General features: G+C 62.4%; 1 protein-coding gene across 2 annotated transcripts in view; it reads right to left on the reverse strand.

Annotated features, from left to right (window-relative positions):
* HMCN2 (hemicentin 2) overlaps positions 1 to 24,776 on the reverse strand; it is a 125,663-nt gene that overhangs the window by 34,174 nt on the left and 66,713 nt on the right. For both annotated transcript variants that reach the window (XM_081279124.1, XM_081279125.1), the window contains exons 35-62: positions 23,943 to 24,097; positions 23,467 to 23,563; positions 22,909 to 23,004; positions 22,109 to 22,285; positions 20,519 to 20,676; positions 20,052 to 20,175; positions 18,780 to 18,955; positions 18,160 to 18,256; positions 17,906 to 18,025; positions 16,235 to 16,396; positions 15,482 to 15,763; positions 14,431 to 14,598; positions 13,284 to 13,397; positions 12,480 to 12,566; positions 11,522 to 11,695; positions 10,360 to 10,533; positions 10,128 to 10,241; positions 9,527 to 9,669; positions 9,027 to 9,177; positions 7,479 to 7,697; positions 5,868 to 5,981; positions 5,446 to 5,633; positions 5,033 to 5,129; positions 4,039 to 4,200; positions 3,786 to 3,899; positions 2,726 to 2,928; positions 1,980 to 2,061; positions 457 to 588 (exon numbers count right to left, since the gene is read on the reverse strand). In XM_081279124.1, the coding sequence (XP_081135250.1) occupies positions 457 to 588; positions 1,980 to 2,061; positions 2,726 to 2,928; positions 3,786 to 3,899; positions 4,039 to 4,200; positions 5,033 to 5,129; positions 5,446 to 5,633; positions 5,868 to 5,981; positions 7,479 to 7,697; positions 9,027 to 9,177; positions 9,527 to 9,669; positions 10,128 to 10,241; positions 10,360 to 10,533; positions 11,522 to 11,695; positions 12,480 to 12,566; positions 13,284 to 13,397; positions 14,431 to 14,598; positions 15,482 to 15,763; positions 16,235 to 16,396; positions 17,906 to 18,025; positions 18,160 to 18,256; positions 18,780 to 18,955; positions 20,052 to 20,175; positions 20,519 to 20,676; positions 22,109 to 22,285; positions 22,909 to 23,004; positions 23,467 to 23,563; positions 23,943 to 24,097 (4,080 nt within the window). The remainder of the gene's footprint in view (positions 1 to 456; positions 589 to 1,979; positions 2,062 to 2,725; positions 2,929 to 3,785; positions 3,900 to 4,038; positions 4,201 to 5,032; positions 5,130 to 5,445; positions 5,634 to 5,867; positions 5,982 to 7,478; positions 7,698 to 9,026; positions 9,178 to 9,526; positions 9,670 to 10,127; positions 10,242 to 10,359; positions 10,534 to 11,521; positions 11,696 to 12,479; positions 12,567 to 13,283; positions 13,398 to 14,430; positions 14,599 to 15,481; positions 15,764 to 16,234; positions 16,397 to 17,905; positions 18,026 to 18,159; positions 18,257 to 18,779; positions 18,956 to 20,051; positions 20,176 to 20,518; positions 20,677 to 22,108; positions 22,286 to 22,908; positions 23,005 to 23,466; positions 23,564 to 23,942; positions 24,098 to 24,776) is intronic.

A 24,776-nucleotide genomic window follows, 5' to 3' on the forward strand; every position in this document is an offset into this window, starting at 1 on the left:
TCGCTAGCTGGGAGCGCGTCCTCCTTCCTCCTCCCCAGATGCCCTTCCACACCCCTGCCCTGAAGCCTCTCTGGCCGCCCGCCCTGCGGTCCACCGGACCTTGTTCTCGTCCGTCCAGCTGGTTTTAGCACAGAATGCCCTGCCAACGTCCTGTGCCTGACCTGGAACCTGGGAGCCCCTGACAGCCTCCCCCTGGCCTCAGCCTGCACTAGGCAGAGCTCGTCCCTGTCTGGCGGGGGCTGACTGAGGCCCCCATGCCGGCGACCCTCCAAGCCCCCAACAGGTGAGTTCTGGGCATTTGGGGCCGGGACCAATGACAGGAAAGACACCAGGGGAGGGGCCTCCGCACACTGCCAGCCTTGACTTGGACAAGTGAGAACATCAGTGACCACCAACTTCCCGGGGGCTTCGTGGTCCCTGCTTTGCAGTGGAATTCAGGAGGGGCAGTCCACTCACCCACAGGCATTCTGTCTTTCAGCCACGTAACAGTGGGCGCGGGGATCCCTGACACATCACAGGCTAGGACCAGCGGGCTCCCCGCCGTCTGGCTCACTGTCTCCGTCTTGGGGTTCTCAAACGTTGGGGGCACTACAGGAACGAAGCCAGAATACAGAGCCCTGAGGCTCTTCCTCGTGTCCTTCCTCCGGGCAGATCGGAGGCCTGGAGCCCCCTGCCCTACAGTTAGGAGCTCAGAAACCTCCAGAGCAGGGACCCCCCAAACAGGCTCACTCTGCACGGCGTGGGGAGGGGTGGTTTTAGTCACACATGGATCAAGAAGCAGCTGCTGGTTATTTCAAACCACTGAGAAAGCCGAGCGCAGGCAGCGTGCACTCAGCCCCAGGTGGTGAATGCACGGCTCACGCACCAGCAGCCCTGAACCTGTGCCAGGACAGGCATCACTAATCAATCCCAGCAAGCTCCTGCTCAGCCAGGATGAAGCTGTGCACCCAAGAAGGCGTCACCAGTGGAACACAGTCACCTGCCCTCCCGCACGGAGCCCGTGCTGGCCCTGCCCACTGAGGCAGGTCAGGAGGGGCTGTGGGCCTGGAGCAGCGCCCGGGTGTAAGCCATTGTCCAGGGTCACATTCGGTATGGCTCAGGATGGGATGCTGGCCTGGCTGAGGCTGATGTTTGCCATCTGAGGCAGACAGCTGTGTCCCCACCCCACAGCCTGCGCCTCCCGTGCTGCAGCAGAACTCTAGCTGAGCGCTGGTGAGCGAGGACAGCTGCCCTTCCAGCCTCCTGTGCCTGTGGGGGACAGCCGCGCAGCACGCACACCGGCCCTCTTCCCTGCCTCCTGCAGGCAGGACGGGACGCAGTGTCCCCACATCAGCCACGTGAACAGGGACAATACCCTAAGAGAGGCTGGACTAACAAGGGGGAAGGAACCTGGAGGCCCAAAGGACAGAGGAACCGAGTGGCCCCCACACAGACACCGTCCCCCAGGTGGCCCCCGCACAGACACCCCCCAGGGTTTGTACGGGAGGCAGACTTCGTTCTCCTTTATTCCCCGTAATGCGGGTTCTTCTGTCCCACAGCTAGGTCTGTCTACACCCTCACATAGCTGACCCCGAGGAACCTGGCCCCGCTCCCCGGACAGCTTGGACAGGTCACTTCACCTCAGCTTGAGAACACGTCCTGTCAAATGCCCCCTATGTTCTGCCCCAGGGCTGGTGGGACATGAGGTCCATGCCCAGGCCTCCCACCCCAGTGCCAGGTGGCCAGCTCTCATAGCAGGTCAGGTGCATCCACCTCCCAGCAGCAGGCGCTGCTCTTAGACCCTTCACCAAAGGTAAACCTGAGGGTCACAGTCCTCCCATTAAGCCCCACAGAGCAGGTCACTGGGGTCCTCTTTGGATCCTGCGAGGCCTAGTCTTTGGCACCTGGCCACGCCACCTCCTTCCAGCCATCGTCCACCTCAACCTTGGCGGCCTAGTGCTCCGGGGGCTCCTGGCCCTGCTGGCCAGGCCGCAGCTTACCCTGGACGGTGAGGATGAAGGTCCGCGTGGCCTCCCCTGCCGCATTCCTGACTTCGCAGCTGTACACGCCCTTGTCCGACACCTGAGGCGGGAAAGGCACCTGATGCCCTGCAGTGGGGGAGGTGCCTGGCGCCCCCACAACACCCAGGCCTCAGAGACCTCCAGAGCAGGGACCCCCCAAACAGCCAGTCCTGCTTGGGCAGCCAGAGGACATGGGGGCCTCTGGCCTTTCCCAAGAGCTCCAGGAGGCCAAGGGGGGCCCAGGGCCCAGGCCCACCTCCCTGCGGAGCTGGAGCTGGCAGGAGGAGCCCAGGGTGCGTTTCCAGAGGAAGGGCCAACAGTCCACGGCAGACCCTCGAGGGTGTCTGACCACACCAGAAGGGAAGGGCCCTGGGACAGACTCCTACAGCCTCAGACGGCCAGCCAGGAGGACCGGGAAAAACTCTCGGTCCTGGGAAACCGAGGCAGGCGGCAGGGAACGGACCTGCTCAAGGGCATCCCGGAGCTGGGCAGAGCCAGGGCTAGGGTCTGACCTCGGGGCCCGGGCGCCTCCCAGGGCTCCCCTGGAAACTGTCACTCAGTCTGGGCTGCGCAGGTCGAGGAGGCGGGAGCCCCACACTCTGCCCCACACAACCGCCCTCCCCCAGGCCTCCCGCCCTCCCCCAGGCCTCCCGCCCTCCCCCAGGCCTCCCGCCCTCTCCCAGGCCTCCCTCCCGAGCAGGAGGTGACATGCTCATGGCTCTCACCTGCGAGGCCAGGATCTCCAGCCTCTGTCCACTCTGCAGAACCTGGGTCCGCTGTGCCAGGGCCAGGGGCTGCCGGTCCTTGTACCAGGTCACAGCCGGTTCTGGAAGCGAGTCTGTCTCACAGCTTAGGACAGCCTGGTCCCCCACCTGCACGAGGACTGTCTCCTGGGGGCTGTTGGGAGCCCGCCTAAAGGTTGGGGGAACTGAGGATAGAAGACAGCCCGGTGAGGCTCTGTGGTCTTCCCCAGGTCCTCCCTGGCCCTACCATGGTGAGTGGCCTATGGAGGCCCATGGGGGGACACACAGTGACTCCACCCTGGTGGCTGGTGCAGACCCAGGGGAGCTGGGAAGAGAACCCAGACCAGCACCCTCGGACCTGCTGGATGGCCAGAGAGAGCCTCTTGCCCTCTCTGGGCCTCAGCCTCCGGGGTGGGTGGGAGGAGGCAGGGACAGCCCCCTGGGCTCTTTCCTGTAAGAGCAGCCCCCAGCCGGGGCAGAGACCTGCAAGGGGTCCCAGGCAGCCCCCGTCTCTCTGGCTGAGGAATGCAGAAGCCCACTCCCTGCACACAGCAGGTGGGTACAGGCAAATGAAGGAGCCACCTCAGGGCTACAGAGAACCTTCCAGTGATCCTGGCTTGTCACACCTTGGGCCAACTTTCCCCAGGAGGATTCTAAAGATAAGGAGCCTAACAAGCCCCATGCCAAGAAGCTCTTGAGACCAGAGAAGGGCCTCCCACCTTGACCATCACGGAAGCCCACCACGAGCCTCGTGCTGGGTTAAGTGCCGTGTGCATCATAAAACGGTCACTTTACAGATGAGAACTCTGGGGCTCAGAGAGGGGGAGCAATTTGCCCAAGATCACAGAGCAAGTGAACACGCAGCTGAGTTTCAAACCCCAGTGCATCCAACTCCCAAGGCTTTGGTCTTAACCTCCATGCTAGACCGTGCCACCTGGGTTCTCTCCCTTCAGAAGGAGGGGCAGATAGTGCCAGCTGCCCTCTGCTGCACTAATGCCAGGGCTGATGGAGCACAGGAGAGGCTGCGCGGGGCAGTGCCTACCCAGCACACTCAGCTGCACTGCTCTCTGGTCGCGGCCTGCGGCGTTGAGGGCTTCACACAGGTACGTTCCTGAGTCCGACTGCTGGACCCGTGCCAGCCGCAGCGTGTGGGTGCCTACAGAAGAGCCAGTTCTGGCGCCAGCCCCCAGGGACTGTCCCCCACCCCCGACCCCTCCCAGCCGCACAGCCCTGCCCTGGGTTGGAACAGCAGCCGCCACAGCCCAGAGCTGGGCCCAAAGCCTCAGTTTACCCACCAGGCAGGAGGAAAGCATCCTCCCCCAGGGAGAGGGCCTGGCCGTCCTTGTACCACGTGACCTCGGGGCTTGGGTGTGCGTGGACTTCACAGGGGAGAGAGACGCTGCTGTTGAGGATGGTGGTGACCTGCTCCGAGTTCTGGCTTGTGATTCGTGGTGGGACTGTCCCCATGGCCACCGGGATAAAAGACAGACATCAGAATGCACAGGGACGGGGGCAGAGGGCCAGCAGGTGACACGCCGAGGGCTCTACCAAGCTCCTGGGGTTTCCTGCAGCCCTGTGCAGAACCTCTGTGGGTCCTAGCTCCTGTCCACATGAGCACACTGAGGCTTGGAGATCAGAGAGGGACCGTCACTCTTCCAAGCCCACACAGCTGTCAGTGGCAGAGACAAAATTCCTGTTCCTTGGGTCCATGACCTTGAGTGCTCAGCACTGCCCGCTTCACTCCTGAGGCCACAGCTGTCCCTGCATCTGAGCTCAGGAGAATGTAGACTGAAGAATGCAGACTCAGCAGGAAGACCCACGCCCTCACCACCGGCCTCTCCAGGTGTTTCCACAGGTGAAAGCCAGGCTCAGCCTGGCTCAGCTGGAGGCCTGGGCCCAGGAGAACACTCAGCTCCAGGCCAGGTATACAGTAGGTGCTCAAAAATAGTGCTGTAAGGGGGCTGGGGTTGTGGCTCAGAGGTAGAACCTCGCCTACCCTGTGTGAGGCACTGGGTTGGACCCTCACAATAAAGATCTTGTGTCCACCTGTAACTAAAATTAACCCTAAAGAACTGGTGCCGTCAGGCCGGGAAGAGCCGTCCCCCGGCTGCCTGACAGCTGCTCAGGACCATCTGGGGATGGCCCAGTAAGGGACCAGGGTCCTCAAACGCTCCCTGCTCCAGGACATAGCTGGTGTCAGGCTGGGATCCCTGAACTCTGAGAGCAGGTCCCAGAGGTCCCCGTGGGAGGGACAAAGCACTGGCAGGGGTCACCGGTATAGCCGCTCACCTTGGACCCTGAGGGTGAAGAGCTTCTCCGCAGAGCCTGCCTGGTTCTGGGCCACACACATGTAGCTGGCAGCGTCGGCCACCTCTGCCGTAGACACCTGCAGGTGCCACAGGCAGGTGGCTCTGGTGGGAGCTGGAGGCCCCTTGGCCTCCCCGCCCACCCCCCAGCTGCTGTAAGGCCCTGTCCCTGCTGCCCCATAGCAGCAGCAGGTGGCCCAAGGAGACCAGGAGGACCCCTGTGACATCCCTCCATCTGGGGCTTTGTGTGACACTCTTTCTGTGGCACAAGGTTGGTGTTGGGCCCTTCTCTGTAGCAAACTGGATGTGGGTGGCTACGGGGGGCTGCACCTGTCTGGACCCTGGAGGCTGAGGGTGCCCCCTGGAGCACCTTTAGCCTGGGGGGCCTGTGCCCACCTGCAACACGTGTCCATCCTCCAGGACCTGCAGCCGTGGACTTGGGGAGAAAGGCAGCCCGTTCTGGAGCCACGAGAGGGTGGGCGGGGGGTTGCCCAGGGCCGGGCACTGGAGGCTGACGCTGCTGCTGGCGTTGACGGTCACCTCCTCCACCAGCTCCTCCGTGTCACCCAAGATCACAGGTGGGGCTGGGTGGGGGAGAGAGGGTGAGGAGCGGCCAGGCTCCTGGGCTGGGGTGGGCCTGGGGCTGAGGGCAGCGCCTGGGGCTCCTGTGCCTGCTTGCCAAGCCCTCCCAGGAGGCCACAGCTCTGAGGGTGAGCGGCTCTGCCTGGCTCAGGCCCCACTGGGAAGCTCGGGTGACCTGGCCCTGCAGAGGGAGGCCCAGCCTGCAGCCCCCACCCCACCCCCACCCCTGCACTCACTCAGCACCAGCAGCTCGTAGTGCAGCCAGTCCTCTCCCACCTCGTTGGAGGCCTTGCACGAGTACCTCCCGGCATCCTCAGCCCGCGCCAGGGGGATCTGCAGGATCCGGCCTCCTGCAGGGACACAGGGCAGAGGCCTGGGCTTGCCGCAAGCCCCACCTGAGAGCGAGGAAGCAGCTCTCTCCTCTGGAGGGAGCTGAGGACAGTTCCCACTCCCACCTCATCTGTGCCATGGAGAGAATCAGGTCCAAGGGCAGCTCATGGCTTGCTGGGAGCCGGGCCCCAGGACACTGGCGCTGTGGGGCTGCCGTCGTCCACCTTAGACAGGAAGACAGGCTCCCAGAAGCAGCCAGCAGGAGGGCAGCCGCTCCAGGCTCAGGTCTGTGGCTGTGTGGAGCTGACCCCTCCCGAGGACGGCAGGGGACAGGCAGCAGGTTAATGGCCCAGGAGATGCCCGGGAGGCAAGGCGGGCAGACGCTGGGTCTGCAGCAGGTGGAGTGACCAAGAGCCAGCACTCTCCATAGAGTGCCAGGGGACAGAGCCCAGAATGATAGGCAGCTCCCGGGCTGAAGTCAGTTGAGTTTGAGGTCAGGATCAGAATTCAGGTCATTATCTTATGACCACCACCATGACATGCTGAGGATTAGGGTCAGTGGCCAGGGTCAGAGGTCAGTGCTGGGGTTGGAGGTCAATGGCCAGAGGCAGGGTCAGTGGCTGGGCTGGGTTCAGTTGACAATTGGGATTGACCTGTGGCCAGGATCTGCATTAGGGACGAGAATATGACTGAGCCCACTGAGCACTAGGATTTGGAGCTGGTGTCCAGGTCAGAGGCCAGTAGCAGGTTAGGGGATTGCTACAGGGATTTCAAATAGGAACCAGGGACTTTGACTAAGCATGGCCTCTCCCAGAGCCTGGGGAGTCCTCCTTCCTTTTGAAGGGCCAAAGTACAAACCTCGTGTGATTTGCTCATGGTCAGCCATGCGACTGACCATGCGCCCAGCAGCCCACTGCTGTCCAGACCCAGCAGGACACAGCACACATGCTAAGCTGGGAAGTCATCTAGTGTCCCCTGCCATGGACCACAGGGCCCTGCCCCTCGGGTACCAGCTGGCTCCTGGCCCACCCAGGGGAGCCAGGTGACTGTCCAAGGGAGCCATGGGTCTCAGTTCCACCCCCTGGGACTTTTAATTCAAAATCATCCAGAAAAGTGATCACAAAATACAAAGCTCATTTGAAAATTAAATAACCTTAAATAAACATGTATTTGAGGTGGTAAAAAGAAAAAGTAATCCTCATGAGTTGTGGACCCAGCAAGAGCCTCCTCGAGGTTGCGGGCCGAGCCCAGCTGAGACCTTAGGTAAAGGACCACAGAAGAGGGAGGTGCCACTTCTGCTGATACTCCAGGTCATTCGGGATCCTGAGGCCAGAGGCGGGCACGGCCCAGAGTGGCAAGCTCTGTGCTAAAACCTACGGCAGACAGTGACCAGGGCTGACTGGTCACTACAAACTGCAGCCAGCGTCCCGAGTGGCCACACACCTCGTTCCAGGTCACACAGCAGGTGGCTCACAGGAGAGCCCCAAGCACCCAGCTTCTCTCAGAGGCCTGCCTACCTTGTAGCACAGAGACGCCATCCGTGGCCGAGAGGGGCTGGTCCTCCCTGTACCAGGTGAGCTCGGGGGGCGGGATGGCATTGGTGTCGCAGTACAGGTAGGCTGGGTTGCTCTCCACAACCTCCCGGTATTCCGTCACCCCACCCAGGGCCTCCTCCTCGTGGGACAGGATCTCGAAGGGTGCACCAGCCTCTCCTACCTTCTGGAACATGGGGGGTACTGGGTGGGGAGACAAAGCCGTTAGGAATCACAGCAGCGGGACTGCACCTCTGCCCAGAGAGTCCCGCCAGTCGCAGAGACACAGAATCGCCTTGGGTCAAGGTCTTTCTTAAATGCACTCCCTCCTTGGCTGGTGCTATTGGGCAGCTACTCTGTGCTGGGGCCTAAGGAGCTCGTGTCTAAGGGGCTTGAAGACTCCTGGTGACGCAGAAGTACTGTCTAGGGCAGGAAGCCAATGCTAAGCTTTAGCCAGCATTTAACAACCACAGAGGCCCAGACCATCAGATTTCAGGACCAGAAGGGGCCCAAGGTCAGCTGTTTTGTCACATTCATTTGGCAAAGGATGAGACTAAGGCTTGGAGGGCACAGCCAGCCCAGGTCATGCAGCCCATTGACAACGGAGCCAGGGTGTGGGGCCCGGGGGCCAGGGGGCCAGCAAAGAAACAGGGTTGTTCCTCCTGCCAGGCCACTGCCCGAGCATCACAACAAAACCTGGCCCATCAGTGGCCCCACATGCTCATCAGCCTCCCTAGTTTCCTGCCTCTGAGTCTCCCTGCCTCCCAGCTCCTCTGCCTCCCTGTTTCCCTGCCTCCCAGCCTCCCCACCTCCCTGTCTCCCAGCCTCCCTGCCTCCCAGCCTCCCCAGATCCCTCCTCCCTGCCTGCTTCTCTCCTTCCCTACATCCCTTCCTCTTTTTTTTTTTTTTAAAGAGAGAGTGAGAGGAGAGAGTTAGAGAGAGAGAATTTTTCATATTTATTTTTTAGTTTTCGGCGGACACAACATCTTTGTTGGTATGTGGTGCTGAGGATCGAACCCGGGCCGCATGCATGCCAGGCGAGCGCGCTACCGCTTGAGCCACATCCCCAGCCCTACATCCCTTCCTCTTTACTTTTTTCCCAAAGGAAAACATCATTCACAAAAGCAGAAAGAACACGAGGGCCGTGAGTGCCCGTGCGCAGCTCCCGCGTTGCCAACGCGTGGCCCTAGGCTCACTCTGAACCTGGACTCTGGAACCAGATCCGCGGGCTTCCTGATACAGTGAGGGGCATCTGCAGGGGTTGGGCCAGGTTTGGGTTCACCAGATCCAGTCCAGCTCTCCTTAGTTCTGTGCGGGGCCGGAGCCCTGGGCTCAGGGCCTCGTGCCCAGCGGTGGCGGGCCAGAGTGGCGCGCTGCTGCCTGGGGTTGTTGGGATGGGGGCGGTGCCTGGTGGGCTCCCTTGCCAAGGGCTGGTGCTCCATGCTGACAGCTGCCCCAGGGGTCGCACTGGGGAACAACAGATCCCTCACCCTGCTGGTCACCACCCACCCCTGCCCCGCGGGCCACGCTCACCCTGGATGAGCACGTTGAAGTCCTGGTCATCCTCCCCAGCCACGTTGGTGGCCACGCACAGGTATCGGCCGGAGTCGGAGACCTGAGTGGGCTGGATCTGGAGCAGCCGCCCCTCCCCTAGGACACGGAGGCGCTGCCCGGGGGCCACGGGCTGTGGGGACAAAGGGGTCATGGAGATGGGAGATGGGGGGCAGACAGCACCCAGACAAGGGTGCTTACATCTTGATAAAACACCACACAGACGGATGGGGACACCCTGCAACTTGGTGAAACCAGATCCAAATTAATAAAAATTGGAAAAGAAAGAAATGGGCAAGAGGAGTAGGGTCGCTGCTCCTGAGACACCCCCACCCACCGAGAACTGGGTCTATACCAAAATAGACAGGGTCCATGTGCCAGGGCCAGCTCGGGGGCCCTCTGTTTTCTGGGCTCTTTTCTGGAAGATTCCAAGCAGAGCCAGTGGGACCCCAGGTGAGGGCCCGCCCGGCCCGGCCACTCACCCGCCCGTCCTTGTACCAGCTGATGGAGGGCGGGGGCGCGCCCCAGCACTGGCACTCCAGGGTGAGCGTGCTGTTCACCTTGGCCTTCACCTCCTTCACGCTGACCGCCCCCAGGGGGTCGTCTTTGGAGATGGAAGGGGGAACTGAAAAGCCAGTGTGCAGGGAGTGAGTGCCCTGGGGGGGACACCCCGCTCAGCCTGGTCCCAGGGCAGCCCCCAAAGCAGGCCTGGGGTGCTGCTCCTGGGGGAGCAGGGAGAGGGACCCTGAGGTCGACCCACTCATGGGCCACCTGCCATGGCTACGGGACAGGGAGGTCTAAGGCAGGGGACTCCTGGGGCAGCTTCGGATGTCCTTCTGGAAGGTCTGAAGCTGCAGGGCCTCTGGTTACACTCACAGCAGAAGTGGCCGGGGGAGGCCAGGACTGCCCATGGCCCAGGTCCTACCCACTCCTCCTGGGCCCTCAGCGCCACAGTGGGGAAGCACAGGTCCCCACAGCAGCTTGGTGACCATCAGAGGCAGGTGCCCTGGGTGTCAGGCAGGGCCCTGGGTTCCTGGGCAGCCTTCTGGCTGCCTAGCCAGTGTCCCCGCGACCCAGACTCACCGAGGACCTCCACGTGGTAGTTCTTCATGGCCTCCCCGAGTTCGTTGGTAACCACACAGGTGTACTGACCGGCGTCCTCCTTCTGGGCATCCAAGATCTGCAGCCCGTGGGTACCTGCTCAGGGGACAGCGGCCAGGGTCACCCTGCAGCCACGCCTCACAACGGCTCCTTCCCCTGACCCAGCCTCCTGAGCTGTCACCTGTCCCCTCGCTCCCTGCCCCCAGGGCGGTACCTGGAAGCAGCTGGATGTTCCTGGAGGCCTCAAAAGGGACCCCGTCCTTCATCCAGGTGATGTTGGGGGAAGGGAAGGCCAGCGCCTCGCAGATCAGGGAGATGGGGTTGTTGATGACCACGGTCACCTCTTCGTCTGCACTGTCCCCCGTCACTCCCAGGATGCTGGGAGCCACTGGGGTGGGAAGGGACCCGTGAGCACAGATCCCCAGCCGTGGCCCCGAGGACCGGGACGGCCTCGGATCCTGGTTCTCGGCTTTGGTGACACTGTCATTTGCACTAGACCAACGGGACACTGAGGCTCAGAGGAGCCACATATGGAGTGCCTGGTGTCCAGTTCAGGCCTGGCGTCCAGCACCAGACTCTCCAGCAGTGAGCGGCCACCAGGGAAGGGGATCATTTGTGCCTGGGTCCCCAGGACGCCTCACGTAAGCACACGGTGCACAAATGATAGAGGCAGGGAGCAGAGCCCGGTCAGCAAGCTCTGCCCTGCCCAGCCGAGCCAATCTGCCAACACCTGAGGTGGCTCATTTTGGGGGTAAAATGGCTGCTGCTTGTCCCCCCCCCCGAGGTTCTGGGCTTGCTGCGCAGCCTTGGCAGAGCCAGGCCACGGGAGGAGTGACTTTGGCAGGCCCTTGGCGGGCAGGGGCGGGCAGGGCAGGAGTCTTGGTGGCGGGATCATTCAGGTCAGGAAGCAGGACAGGTCGGTAACCACATCCCTCACCGCGCACGGACCGCGCCCCTAGAGTGCCTACTAAGTGACCCCATTTTCTCAGTCTGTGCCCCTCCCAGAGCCAGGGAGAGGGCGTGGGAGCCCCCTGCCTGGCTGTGAAATTCCCTCCTTGAGCCCCAGGGGCTCTTCCTTCCACCCGGAAGCAGATTTTTTAAGGGAGCCAATGCCCGTCTCTTGGTTGATTCTCCCCTCCAGCCTAACAAGGCAGCGGGTGCTCACTGCCCTCGGGGGACGGATGGCCTGTCTGTGAGCTCACCAGCCGGACCCTGGCCTGAGCCAAGCTTCATCTGATCCGTGGGACGACACCTCTCCCCTCCAGCGTGGTTGTAAGGACTGAGCCGAGCGCATGGCTCATGGCCAATGTCTAATCGAACCTCTGTCACTGTGTAGCTCCCTCCACCACCCCCTGGCCAGGGACCTCCGAGCTCACCCAGGACACTAAGCTGGACGTGCTTGGTCTTCTCCCCAATGCTGTTGGCTGCCACGCAAGAGTAGTGGCCGGCACTGGACAAGCTGGCCTGCGGGATCTGCAGGAGGGCTCCATCGACTCCACCAGCCAGGGGCCGGCCGTCTTTGAACCATGTGACCTGGGGTGGGGGGTGGCCTGCGCGCAGGGCAGAGATCAGGACCATTCAGCAAGATCTGACCAGGGTGGCCTCGGGGGTCAGAGGATGCTTCTGGGTAGGGCAAGGGACACAATTCTCGCCCAGGTCTATAGGCCAAGAAGCAGCAGGACACCAGCAGACACCAGGCCTGGCCAGAGCACTTCCTCCGGGACTGGCTCCCTTTTCCTACCCAGGAGTGGGAGGGATGGCCTGGTACAGTTGGGCACGTTGGAAGGGCAAGTTATTCCTTCATTCCTCCCTCCATCCACCCCTCCATCCACTCACCTGCTCCCTGCCCACCCACCCCTCCACCATCCGCCTTCCTACCCCCCTACCTGCCTATTCACCCACCCACCCACCCACCCGTCCCTGAGTCCATAGGCACTAACGGGAGCCTTCTCTTCCAGGCACTGGGGAAACCACGGTGACAAGGAGTGGGGTCCCTAAGGAGCTCAAATGTCACAAGGCCACTATGGTCTCCTGTGGTGGCTGCTGAGGCAGGGAGGCCCTGGCTCTGTGGGGGCCTAAGGAGGCATTCCACTAGGTGCGCAGGGCCAGCCGTGGACTCCCATGGAGGGTCCTGGAGGCTGAGATCAGTAGTCAGGTACGGGGTGGGGGCATACAGGGGAGAGTCAGTGAGTGCAGAGGGGCAGGGGCGTGCACAGGGGCCAAGGTGCAGAGGGACCAAGTGAGGACAGCAGGGCTGGGTGGCGGTTCCATCCCCAGGACCCTCCCTTTCAAGGCCCACCCCGCCTCCTGGCCTAGCACATGGCACAGCCTTACCCGTGGCATTGCACGTCAGCTGGGCTGTCTGTCCCTCGGTGACCCTGACCACCTCCTCCAGGTCCTCATTCTCAATGCTGGGAGGAACTGGCAGGAGCAGGGAGACAGCGAGCTACAGACAGTGCTGGCCCACTCCGGCTGCAGAGCTCAGAAGTGGAGGCCGAGACCCCGGGGCCATGGCTGGGAATTCGCAGTCCCACCCGGGCTGCATGGAATGATGGACAGGTCACTGAGTCTGGGCCTCAGTGGGTCCTGACTGGCCTCTTGGGCCTCAGAATCTCCATTTGTTCACCAGTGAGAACCATCACAGATCAGTTTGTGAGGAGGCCGAGTATTCAGAGAAAGCGCTAACGTCAGCATTGCCAAACCGGTTACTGCCAAGAGAAGGCTCCTCGCTGCAGGACTTATCAGAACCTTTACTATGCAGAGCCCAGGGCTCTCCTCTAGTTTCCCTATCCCCTCACGTCTGGGCAGGGAGTCTAATACACATGGCTGCTGCCTGAAGCACGTCCCAGAGCCTCTGTCACAGGCCCTGACCAGAGAAGGCAGTGAGGGCAGGGTGGAGAACACACGCCCCCTTCCACTTGGGGTTCGTTGCTGGGATATGCTGTGGCAGCCTCAGAAGGAGGCTTTTATCTGTTTTGCAGGGTTGGGGGGAGCCCAGGGCCTCCAGCCTGCAAGGCAGGTGCTCTGCCAAGCGCTGCACCCCAGCTCGGAACAGAGACCGGGAAAGCAAGGCACGGCCTCTCCCTCCCCCTGCCTGCCCCGGGAGCCCCCAAGAAGGAGGGTAGGGCTGCCGCGTACCCAGCACCTCCACGCTGAAGTTCCTCCGCGCCTCCCCAGCCTCATTGTTCGCCAGGCAGGAGTAGAGGCCTCGGTCCCGTTCCTGTGCCTGGGTCCTCTTCAGCATCCAGCCACCTGGGGAGGGAGGCTGCAGCTCGGCAGGGCTCTGGGCTGCCTCCTGCCCGCCCCAGGGGGCCACGCAGGCACTGTGATGAGAGCCCACGCCTCTGCCTCACTCACTCGGAGTCCACGCCCCAGCCAGGGAGGGAAGCCAGGATGGAGCTGCCTGGATATCAGACATGCTCCAGAGCAGGCTCAAGCACCCTGTCCTGCAAGAGGGCTCCCTCGCCTGGTCAACACTGGCTCTGGCTGGGCCAAAGGGACGGAAACTTCAGACCCCATTTTATTCTGTCAGCACAGAGACCTTCTCCTAGGGAACCACAGTGATGGCATGTGTCCTGGTGTCCTGGGCATCCGCCCCGCTCCTGCACCTGGGCAGACATCACTAATGGATGGCCACGCTCCTTCCTGCTGGGCCCAGATCAGTTCCTCTCTGCACAGTGTATCTGGCATCTGCCACCAAATGCCGGCAGTACGCCCAGGGGAGGCACTGCAATCCCACATGGACAGGTCCTGAAGTCCCTGAGAGACCTGGGTGGGACCCTGCCTCCTCGTGGGCCTCAGAACCTCCATTTGTCTGCCAGTGAGAGCCCTCAGGAGCCTATCTGTGAGGAGGCTGAGCATTCAGAGACAGTGTTAGTGTCCGCATTGCCACAGCTTTCTCACCGCCTGCAGGACGCTCTGTGTCACCGTGGGACATGACATGCTTCCTCGCTGCAGGACATATCAGAGCCTTTACTAGGCAAATGTGACCCTGGAGTCTCTGGGAGGGGAGGGGAGCAGAACCTTGTATTTGTATTTAGTTTTAGGCAGACACACCATCTTTATTGTATTTTATGTGGCTGAGGATCGAACCCAGGGCCTCATGGGTGCCAGGCGAGCGCTCTGCCCTGAGCCACAGCCCAGCCCCCAGGAAGCCTTTTCCAAACCTGTTGGAAGTTTTCCCCTGGAGCACCACACCTGACCTCAGGGTTGGGGGTCATGGGCATGCACTGAGTGGAGGCCGAGGCAGCGGGTGACCAGGTCACAATTCTGGCTGATGCCTCACCTGCCAAAAGGTAGGTGTCCTCCCCAGAGTCGATGGGCTCCTCCTCTTGGAACCAGCGGACGGCTGGGGGCGGGACCCCGGTGGCTTCACAGAGCAGCGTCAAGGGGCCATGCAAGGCAGTGGTGACGTTGGTCAGCAGGTCTGGGTCTCCCACAAGCTCTGGGGGCACTGGGCCAGGGGGGGGGGGCGAGTTCAGGACACAGGAGGGGCCGTGCGCTCCCCCCACCCTCTCTGAGCCTCTGCAGCCCTCAGCCCCCTTGAGGGTGCAAGGAGGGGCAGGGGACAGGGTCTGAGCCACTGCCACCAAAGCGAGCTGGGCTCTGGGCAGTTTCCCCAGCCCTGCAGAGGGCGTCCAAGGGCCCAAGGACTGGCACAGAGCCACGTCCAGCGCCTGGAAGGCGCAGAGCTGCTGGTCTGGGGCCTCGCACAGCTGAGCCGGCTTCCCGAATCCACCCCTTGGGCTGAGGCGGCAGACTGCGGCCTGGAGGGTCTGTTGGCAAAGGAAGCTCCCTCTGCTGGCCAGGGGAACCCGGGGAACCGGGGAACTGGGGACGCCTGGCATCCCGGGGCTGCCAGGGGGCATGGCCAGAGGGAGTCCTCCCTAAGCCCTGCCCACCCCTCCCGGCCTCCACCCTGAGTGTATACAGCAGGAGCTCAGAAAATGACAGGGTGAATGAGCTGCTGCAGCAGCCCCCGGCCTGGCACACCCTGGCCCTGACCCCACACTTCAGCCCAAGCCCTGCCCCCACCACAGTGTGAAGGTCCCGACTCTCAGCCCCCAGCTCCAGGAGCAGAGCAGGGGACAGTGACGCAGGAAGGAGCAGGGGAGGGAGGGGGGGGCACGCAGGGAGGACGGGGCACAGGGCTGCGTGGAGCCAGTCCTGATTGGCCAGCCAGCTGGGAGTGACCCCAACAGCGACCCTCATCAGAGACCCGACTCCAGGAGGAAAAGGGGACGCCCCAGCCCAGGGCCACGGGCTGTGGGGAGGAGGACTGTCCCCGCTGTCCGCCCACTGCCCACCCACTCTCCTCCGCGGCTGCCGGTCCTCACCCAGCACTGAGAGCGTGAACCTCCTCTCGGCCCTCCCCGCCACGTTCTCAGCCACGCAGCTGTAGTGTCCAGCCTGGGTAGCCCGGGCCTGCTCCACGTGCAGGCGGTGGCCCTGGTTCTGCAGCTGTAGGCCAGGCTCAGCTCCCAGGGGCTGGCCGTCCCTCTCCCAGGTCACCGTGGGCGGGGGGTTCCCCGTGGTATTGCACTCCAGGCTGGCCTCCCCGCCTTGGACCACGGAGACCAGCGTGTGGGATTCCCAGGGGCCAGCGATGTGCGGGGGCACTGGGGTGGGGAGGAGGCACATTGAGGAGAGCCGCTGGGTCGGGGGCACCCAGCTTCTGCCCTGAACTGGAACACGAGGGCCTGTGTTCTCTCCTGTACTCCTAGCTGTGAGGCCTTGGCCAGCTAACCTCACCTCTCTGGGCCCTTTCTATCTCTACAAAAAGGTGAGGAAATATCTGCTGCCAGCTCTCTCGCCCTGGGGACCCTGGCAGGTCTACCCCTGGGAACAAGGGCACAGCACAGCCCTTTAGGGTCTGTGGGCTTCCTTCCTCAGACGCCCGGGGCTTCCTAGGGCTTGGACAGCTGTGGACTGGCCAGGCCTGGGACCACTCCAGGGCCGGGTTTCTCCCCAGCTGCGGAGCAGCGTTGGGTGACTTTCCAGGCCTGGGGCCCCTCACTGCACGCTGTGCGGTGAGAAGGTGCTGGGCCGCAGGGCCTACCCCAGGGCCTCCCGCCCGGTGCGCAGCTCACCGAGCACCTCCAGCTGCTGGTCCTGGCTGCTGCTCCCCACGGGGTTGCGGCACTCACAGGTGTAGGTCCCCGCCTGGGCCTGCAGGGCCGGCCCCAGGTACAGCAGCCTCCCCATTGCCAACGCCTGCCCCAGGCCAGGCCCCTCCCCGGGCAGGGGGCGACCTGCGGGCAGGGAGAGGAGCCTGGTCCAGGGCACTTGTGGGACCCCGTCCCCAGAGCGTGTCCTCCCACCACTGTCCCAGCTCCAGCTCACCCTCAAGCGTCCACCTGGTGACACCCCTCCCCCTCCCCGGAGCCTGTGACATCCCACGGGACTCCCACCTGGCCTGGCCCTCAGAACGGTGGCCTTGCCTCACGCCCCGCTGGGGTCACTGAGGGGCCCCAGGGCCTGGCCCTCAGCGGGTCCAGGTTAACTGTGATGAGGGACCTGCCCGAGGAGGGAGGGGGGCCAGGTCCCCCCGGCAGCAAGCAGAGGCGCAGTCCCGGCTGGGAACCGTTCCCACCTGCTCCGTCCCTGCTGGTGACCTCAGTGGCTCCCAGGCTGACCCCCACCAGAACCTGCCCTCGAGCGCCAGACACTGGACATCTTGCTGGCACCTGGCAGCTGCCACAGGATCCACTCCCCCAGCCCCAGGGGCTCCCCACCAACTGCCCAGGAGCCTCCATGGCGAAGGCAGCTCCTCTGTCCCCTGCGAGGCCCAAACCTGAGCGTCATCCCTGACTCCTCCCCTCTGCACTGCCCATCCAGCAGGGCAGGAAGTCCACAGCACCATCTACCCCAGACTGTCTCCTCTAGCTACCTCCCAGGTCCCCGAGTGCAGGTGGCGGAACCTCAAGCCTGGAGCCTGGCACAGCCTCCCCACTGGCAGTGCCCGCCTGGCTCCAGGGCCTGTTTCCAGCGTGGCTGGTAGGATGGCCCTGCCAGAGCTTCAGTCAGAACGGGGACTGCTCGGAGCTGTGTGGTGGCCCGTCTCAAAAGCAAAACCCAGGATCCTAAGAAACCCTCAAGCTTGGTCCCTGTCACTTTAGTGACCATGTCCTGCTACTATCCCCCTTGCCGACTCTGCTCCAGCCTCACTGGCCCCTACGTTGCTCTGCAAGCATGCGTGGCTCACTCCTGCCCCAGGACCTTTGCCCTGACCATTACCTCTGTCTGGAATACCTCTCCCTGCCATATCCTCAGTTCCTCCCTCGCCTTCAAGTCTGCTTGGTCAGACGTCTCTGGCCATCTGACCTAAAGCTGCAGATCCCACCTGTACACCTTCCCCTCCCTGGCTGTACCTGTCTCGACTCCCCAGCTAGGCCAGCGGGTCACTTACTCACTTTATGTGTGACCTCTGACTGCCTCACTGTGAGGCCGCCGCACCCCCAGGCCTCCAACAGGGGCCGGCACATATAATAACTCCAAGATTTACTGCACCAGGCACCGAGGTGGGATTCAGCAACGGCCAAGACAGAGCCCCACAGGCCCCACAGGCTCACGGAGGACCAGAACAGGACTAAGGCAGGTGACAGGAGTGACCACTCAGGGAGGCCCTGCCCCAGGAGGGTGGCAGGGAGGCTTCCCAGCAGAAGGCAGCTGTCACTCTGGGGGATGGAGCTGACGGCTGGGGACCCCTCCCAGGGCTGTGACCCCCCGCCAGGCTGCTGGGGGCAGGGCGGCCATCCTACCATCCTTCTTCCAGGAGATGTTGGGGTGGGGGACGCCCTGGCACTCGCAGGACAGCCTGGCGGGGTGGCCCTCGTTGACGGTCAGGGTGCGCGGCTTGCTCGGGGGGAACTCTGGAGCCACTGGGCGGAGCACAGAGGGGTGAGCTGGGTAGTACCGGAGGCAGCCAGGGAGGCACAGAGGGCAGAGCAGGTGACCCTCCTCCCTGGGCCCCGGTGCTAGCCCTGGCGGGCGGGGGGCACCTGCAGACCCTCACCCCAGACGTTCAGGTTGAAGTGCTTCTCCGAGCGGCCGGCCCGGTTCAGAGCCTCACAGGTGTAGTGGCCCGCGTCCCACGGCTCGGCTCTGTCCACCTGGACCAGCGTGGACACGGGGGTCAGAGGGGGAGCTCAGGGATGGGGTCCCCACCAGACAGCCCATGTGACCTCAGACACATGCCACATAACCTCCCTGAGCCCCGACTCCCACCAGGCGCCTCCCCACCCACTACAGGAGGAAGCTTCTGGAAGGCAGAGCCTGTGGGGTGGGCTGACAGGGCCCATGGTGGGCTCAGGCTCTGGAGAATCCAACTCAGAGAGGGTGGAGGATGAAGGGGGGCTGCCCTCAGGGGTCCCCACAGGGTGACAGGGGTCGTGGCCTTGAAGAATAAAGGGAGGCAGAGCTCAGGGCTGGGAGTGACCCATGTCCCAAGGTGTCCAGTGTGGGCGCCGTGCTGCTGAGCTGGGCCAGGGGCCCTGAGCGCCGGGAGGGCCCTGGGGCGGGGGTCTGGTCACAGTGAGCAGCAGGGATGCTCGTGGCCGGCTGGGCACCACAAGCCCTGCCCGGAGCAGCTGCGCACTAGGGAGAGGCCCGGCCGTCCACTGGGCAGCGGCGCACCTGCAGCAAGGCCTTGTCTGCGGAGAGGCGGACCCCGGGCCGCAGGTGCAGGGGCCTCCCGTCCTTCCGCCAGCTCAGCACAGGAGGGGGCACGGCGTGGCTCTGGCACTCCAGGGCCACCGACTCGTTGGCCACAACGGACACGTTCAGCTCTTCCCCCAGGATGCTCGGGGGCACTGCAGGAGGAGGGGACAGGGGCTTTCTCAGGCCTGTGAGGGTCCAGCAGGACAGACCTCAAGCTGGATGGGCCCAGCTGGGAGCCACAGCCCTCAGAATGGGGCTGCCTCAGCCTCCACTGCCCCCCAGGCCTGCTTCAAGAGGAGGCCACACGCCGGCCATGGGGGATGGGGGATGGGAGCTCGGGCCTCCGCCTCCTTTCTTATGACTACTCGTGAATCTAGACTGATCTCTACGTTCATCAAAATTCAATATTTGTATTTCAGGAAATTTATAAAGCAGATCCCAGAACCACCCTTTCCTCCTCAGATCAAAGTAAACAGTGGAGCTCAGCGGGGAGACACGGGGCGGGGTCTGGGGGCGGGGCCTGAAGCCCGAGCCAGAACACCCAGGGAGGCCCTGCACACAACTCAGTGGAAGACGGGGATAAACAAGTCCCCGTCTCACGGGGCCACGCGGGGGTTAGACACAGTGACACAGGTGAGGGGCGTGGGCACGACCCCAGGCACCCGCAATCTTGACTCCAGTACAGAGTGTGCTAGGGTGGAGGGGCTCCCGCGCCCCAGGCCTGCATGTCCCCGTCCCCGCAAGAGCCCAGCTGAGGAAACCGAAGAGCAGCAGCCACTGTCACTGTGGGCTCAGTGGGTCTCACAAGGACCTCAGGGGGGGGCTCTTCTTCCCCTGTTGAAGATGAAGACATGGAGGCTCCCAGAAGCAGAGTGACCAGCTCGAGGTCACAGAGGAAGACTTGAGCCCCAGGTGCTAACCAGCGCCCTGCACTGCCCTTCTGGAAGGGGCAGCACCTCCACTGGACCATGGACAGTGGGAAGGCCAGGCCCCTAGCTCGGTGCTGCCCCTCCTCTGTTTCAGGCTCCTCCCACAACTTTCCTGAACATGAACAGGTTATGCAGAGCCACTGGCCTGTCCACCGGCCTGTCCACCTATGGGGACGCTTACACTTCAGGACGGGTCCGACTGCCACCTGAAGGCAGCCACAGTGTTAGCGGTGTCCCCCTTCCAGCCACCATGTCCCGCTTTGGAAGCCCCCGCTCCACCGTGGCCTGGACCACGCGACCCTCCTCGCCTGAGACTCACTGTGGACTTGCAGGACGACGTCCCTGCGGTCTTCTCCCACGGCGCTCACAGCCACACAGGAGTAGCTGCCAGAGTCGGAGGTCCGGGCACTGGCCACGGTGAGGACCCGGCCCCCTGGAAAGACCTGTGTCCCCGAGGGAAGGCCACATCGGCACTTGAGCTGCTCTTACCCACCTCCACAAGCTGGCCTGCTGTAGCACCCCGACAGCCCCATCCGACCCCCGAGGCCCCCACGACGGAGAGAAGCCGGGAGCTGCACCCCAACCTCGAGCCCGTGCTGGCTGGTGGACAGTTCTGTCAGTCCCGAAGAACCCTTTAGGGCCAGGCTGTCCACGACGGTGGCCTCACGTGGCCAGCAAGCCCTGGGTATGGGGCCAGTCCCATGGTCCTGGGGCATCTCTGCTTCTCCCTCACCCTAAGTTCCCAGGGACCAGGACAGTGATCTGGGGCCACCTGGCCCTACTGACCTGGAGGCCAGGGGTCCCCGCAGTGGACACAGGGTTCCCATCCTTCAGCCACATCAGCGTGGGGCTGGGGACACCAGTGGCATTGCAGGTCAGGCGGACAGGGGCACCGAGCAGCACTGGGCCTGGCAGACTGGGCGGCAGAGTGATTTGGGGAGGCACTGCAGGACAGGGGTGGCAGGGGACACAGGCTGAGCCTCACTGCAGGTGGCAGAGACTGGGCTGCCCCTTCAGGAGTGCACAGCCACAAACCAAAGCACAGGGACAGCCTGGTGACAAGGGCAGCCACTGCACAGCTCCCAAGGTTGCCTCACTCATCCTGGCAGCACCAGACGCTTCCACCATGACAAAGAGGCCCAGGGTGGACCAGCAAGGGAGCAGTGTGTGAACTTGGGCCTCAGGTCAGCAGGAAGCCATTGACCATGGGGATGGGTAGGGGACAAAAGGTGGCCAGGCGCTTCCACTCTATCTGAGGCATGAGTCATGATGCTCAGGGCCCCAGGGCCCTGCCCAGCTCCAGGATGAAGCCCAGCCTCTCCCACAGCCTGTGAAGCCCAGGAGCACCCCCTCCAGATGGCCCCCAGCCCTCTCTGGTTCTGTAAGCTACAGGCGCCCACCCTCCTTTCAGTCTCTCGGATCCCCCAGTCTGCAGCCTTGAGCTTTGGAGAGCTACCAGGGTAGGTTCCTAGCTGTCAATGACGCTTCCCGGTGCCCCAGGGACAGCCCTCAGTAGCACTTCACATCTATCAGCTCTTGTAGCAGTTCCCGCAGAGTCATGCTCTGGGCAACAACCTAATCGCTGCTTGCTATGGTAGGTGAACGCTGCTGGCTCCTTATTCAGGGCTAGAGGGCCAGGTTTTTCTCAGAGCATTCTCATGACTGTGGCTAGATACAAGATGAACAGACAGAAGAATGAATGATTGGATTGATGGGCTGGGGGTGGGTGGATGAGTAGATGGGTGAATAGATGGAGAGACGGATGGATGTGTGGGTAGATTGTGGAAAGGTGTATGGATGGGTGGTAGACACATGGATGGATGGATGGATGGGAGGATAAATAGATGGGTGGATGGTGGATGGGTAGATTGGTGGATGGATAGATGGGTAGATGGATGGTGGATGGATGGTGGATAGATGGTAGATGGATGGATGGATAGTGGATGGATGGATACATGGTAGATGGATGGATGAATGGTGGATGGATGGAGGAATAGAAGATGGATGGAGGAATGGAGGGTGGATGAAGGAATGGGTGGATGGATGGGTGGATGATGTATGATTGGATAAGCAGATGAATGAATGGATAGATGGATAAATTAGTAGATGGATGGATGAGTGGGTGGGTACATGGTAGACTGATGGATGGGTGGATGATGGATGAATGGATGAATGGGTGGTGGATGGATAGATGGTAGATGGTGGATGGATAGTGGATGGATGGGTTGATGGATGCATTGACAGGTAGATGAGCAGATGGATGGGTAGATGGGTCAATGAGAAGAAAAACAAGTGGAGGAATGGGCAGCATTGTTACTCTGGAAGGAACAGGTTATTTGGGGGAAGGGTCCCTGTAGTCAGTCCCAGGCCGCTCACCATTGACCCGCAGGCCAAGCTGTAGCTCCGTGCTGCCTGCCACATTGGATGCCACACAGCGGTAGCTCCCAGCATCAGAGAGTCGAGCCCGCTCGATGAGGAGGGCCCTCCCATCAGCTGACACTGTCACCCCCGTCCGAGAAGAGATAGGCTGGCGGCCCTTGAACCAGGAGACATCTGGGACAGAGATGAGAGATGCGAGCTCTCACCAGGGAGAATTTGGAGAAAGTATGGGCAGCCCCAGTGACCTTAGTAGTTGGGGTACCCCACATGCTTCTTCGGCTTCCATACCTCCTTTCAGGGTCCACCCAGAACTCACCCATGGGAGGGGGCAAATCCTCCCAGGGTCACCTGACCCAGGAAAAGCAAGGGCACCCAGGTCAGATGGAGACAGGAGGGTGGTCTCTCTCCTGGGCTCCTGACCACCTATCCCAGTCTCAGCGCCCAACACCCTCAGCTCACCCCAGCACCAGCCCCTTCCACAACCACTGGTCCAGAGACCCAGACAGAAAGGAACTGGAGTCCCTGGTCCTCGCCCTGCCCTGGGCCAGCCCCGTGAGGTCGCCAACTCTGAGCAGAAGCTCGCAGGTTGCTGCAGACCCAGCTCAGCCCTCCAGGCCCTGGGGAAGCCCTGGCACGATGGGTGAGCAGCTGTTGGGGAGGGCAAGGGGAACGGGCAGGGACCTGCTGTTCCCCCACAGCGTCCACAGCTCAGCAGTGCCGGGGCGTTTGCTGGCCTCATTAGGTGGGAACTGGGTCCTGCTGGAGGGGACTTCCGGCCAAGGGGAGAGGAGTCTTACCGGGAGGAGGCACTCCTGAAGCCAGGCACTCCAAGGTCACCGAGGCGTTTTCCAGCACAGCCTTGTTGACTGGGCCTGGCTCGATGCTGGGGGGCACTGGGGAGGGGACGGGAGAGCCAGCCTGGTGGTGTGGGCAGTGGGCAGCTCTGGCCCAGGAACCCCATCCCACTCTTCCCCAAGAGTCCTGGTCAAGGGCTCTTTAGAGGCTCGTGCCCTGCACAGGGGACCCCACTCCTGGAACCAAGCCCAAGAACAAAGCCATGGCCACGGTCTTCGCTGCAGTTATACAGGACGCCCCAGCACCTCCAGGCAGGACTGGGGCCAGCACACCAGGAGAAGGCATCCATGTGGCCAGGGCAGGGGTTTGCCCACACTTGCAAGACCACAAGTGAACCCCAAAATGATTCAATAAGCAAAGTGGACTGCGCAGGGGCAGAGCCCGCCTCTGAAAACCCCCCAGAACCCCCGCAGGGTCGCGGAGCCATGGCCGATGCTGTCACTCCTCCCTTCCCCAGGGGCCCTCAAGGGATCACCTGCCATCCCAGGCCACTTCCTCACCCAGAACCTTTAGGGTCACGTCCCCCTGGCTCTCCCCAGCCAGGTTGGTGGCCGTACAGGTGTACACGCCTTCATCCCTCAGGTCCACCTTCTCGATCTGGGGGGGAGGGGCCAGAGCGAGTGGTGAGGTTGTGTGTGCGGGAAGGTGGAGTCCAGGATGGGGGACGGTCAGAGCAAGGGCAGGGCATGGTGAGAGGTCAGGCTGCTGGTGACCCCCGGGCAGGAAAGCTCTGGGAGGGAGTTACGGCCAAGAGCTCAGATTGCAGGGGTTCCTTGGTCTCTGAGCACCATGTCCTTCCCAGGCCCTCTGACAACTGAAGCTCCCGGGTAGGTCAGCACCCAGCCCCCCAGTGTCCACGGAGTGTCCCCAGGCTGAGAGTTCAGTGCCCACCCCACCCTCAGGTGCCAAGACCCTGCTTAAGGTCTCTGAGGCCTCTGAGAGTGACCTGTCCACCTGTGCCTAGCTGTCCACATACCTGCAGGCTCCCCCCTGAGGTGGCCAGGGCCACCCCATCCTTCCACCAGCGGAGGCTTGGGGGAGGCACTCCAGCCCCGACGCACTGGAGGGCCACGGGCTGCAGGAAAAGGGCCGTGACGTTCTCACCCCCCAGGATGCTGACCGATGGGAGTTCTGGGTAGGGGCAGACAGGAGGGCCGGGGTCAGGCTCAGGAAGGGTGCAGTGGGCACCCAGAAATCCCCTCGATGCCTGGGGATGAGGGAGCCTTGCCAGACTGGGCCAAGGACTGGTCTCTAGCTTCCCACCTACAGCACCTGGCTAGGAGAAGGAGTTCCCTTCCCTTTAAAAGTTCTCCTGTCCATCTACCCATCATCCATACACCAACCAACTCACCCCCATCGCCCAACCACCTTCCATCCATCCAACCACTCATCTCCCTACTCCATCTATCCAATCAACCATCCATCCACTGACCCTCCCATCCATCCTTCCATTGACCACCTCACTACCCACCCATGCATCCATCCATCCATCTTCCTACCCACCTACCTGCCTGCCCATCCATCCATCCATCCATCCATCCATCCATCCCATCAACCATCCATTCTACCCACGCATCCATCCATCCATCCATCCATCCATCCATCCCATCAACCATCCATTCTACCCACCCATCCATCCATCCATTTATCTATCCACCCATCCATTTATCTATCCACCCATCCATCCATCCATCTATTTATCTATCCATCCATCCATCCATCCCATCAACCATCCATTCTACCCACCCATCCATCCATCCATTTATCTATCCACCCATCCATTTATCTATCCACCCATCCATCCATCCAT

Source organism: Spermophilus citellus, assembly GCF_964194105.1.
Source record: "Spermophilus citellus genome assembly, chromosome: 2".
Taxonomy (NCBI): Eukaryota; Metazoa; Chordata; class Mammalia; order Rodentia; family Sciuridae; genus Spermophilus; species Spermophilus citellus.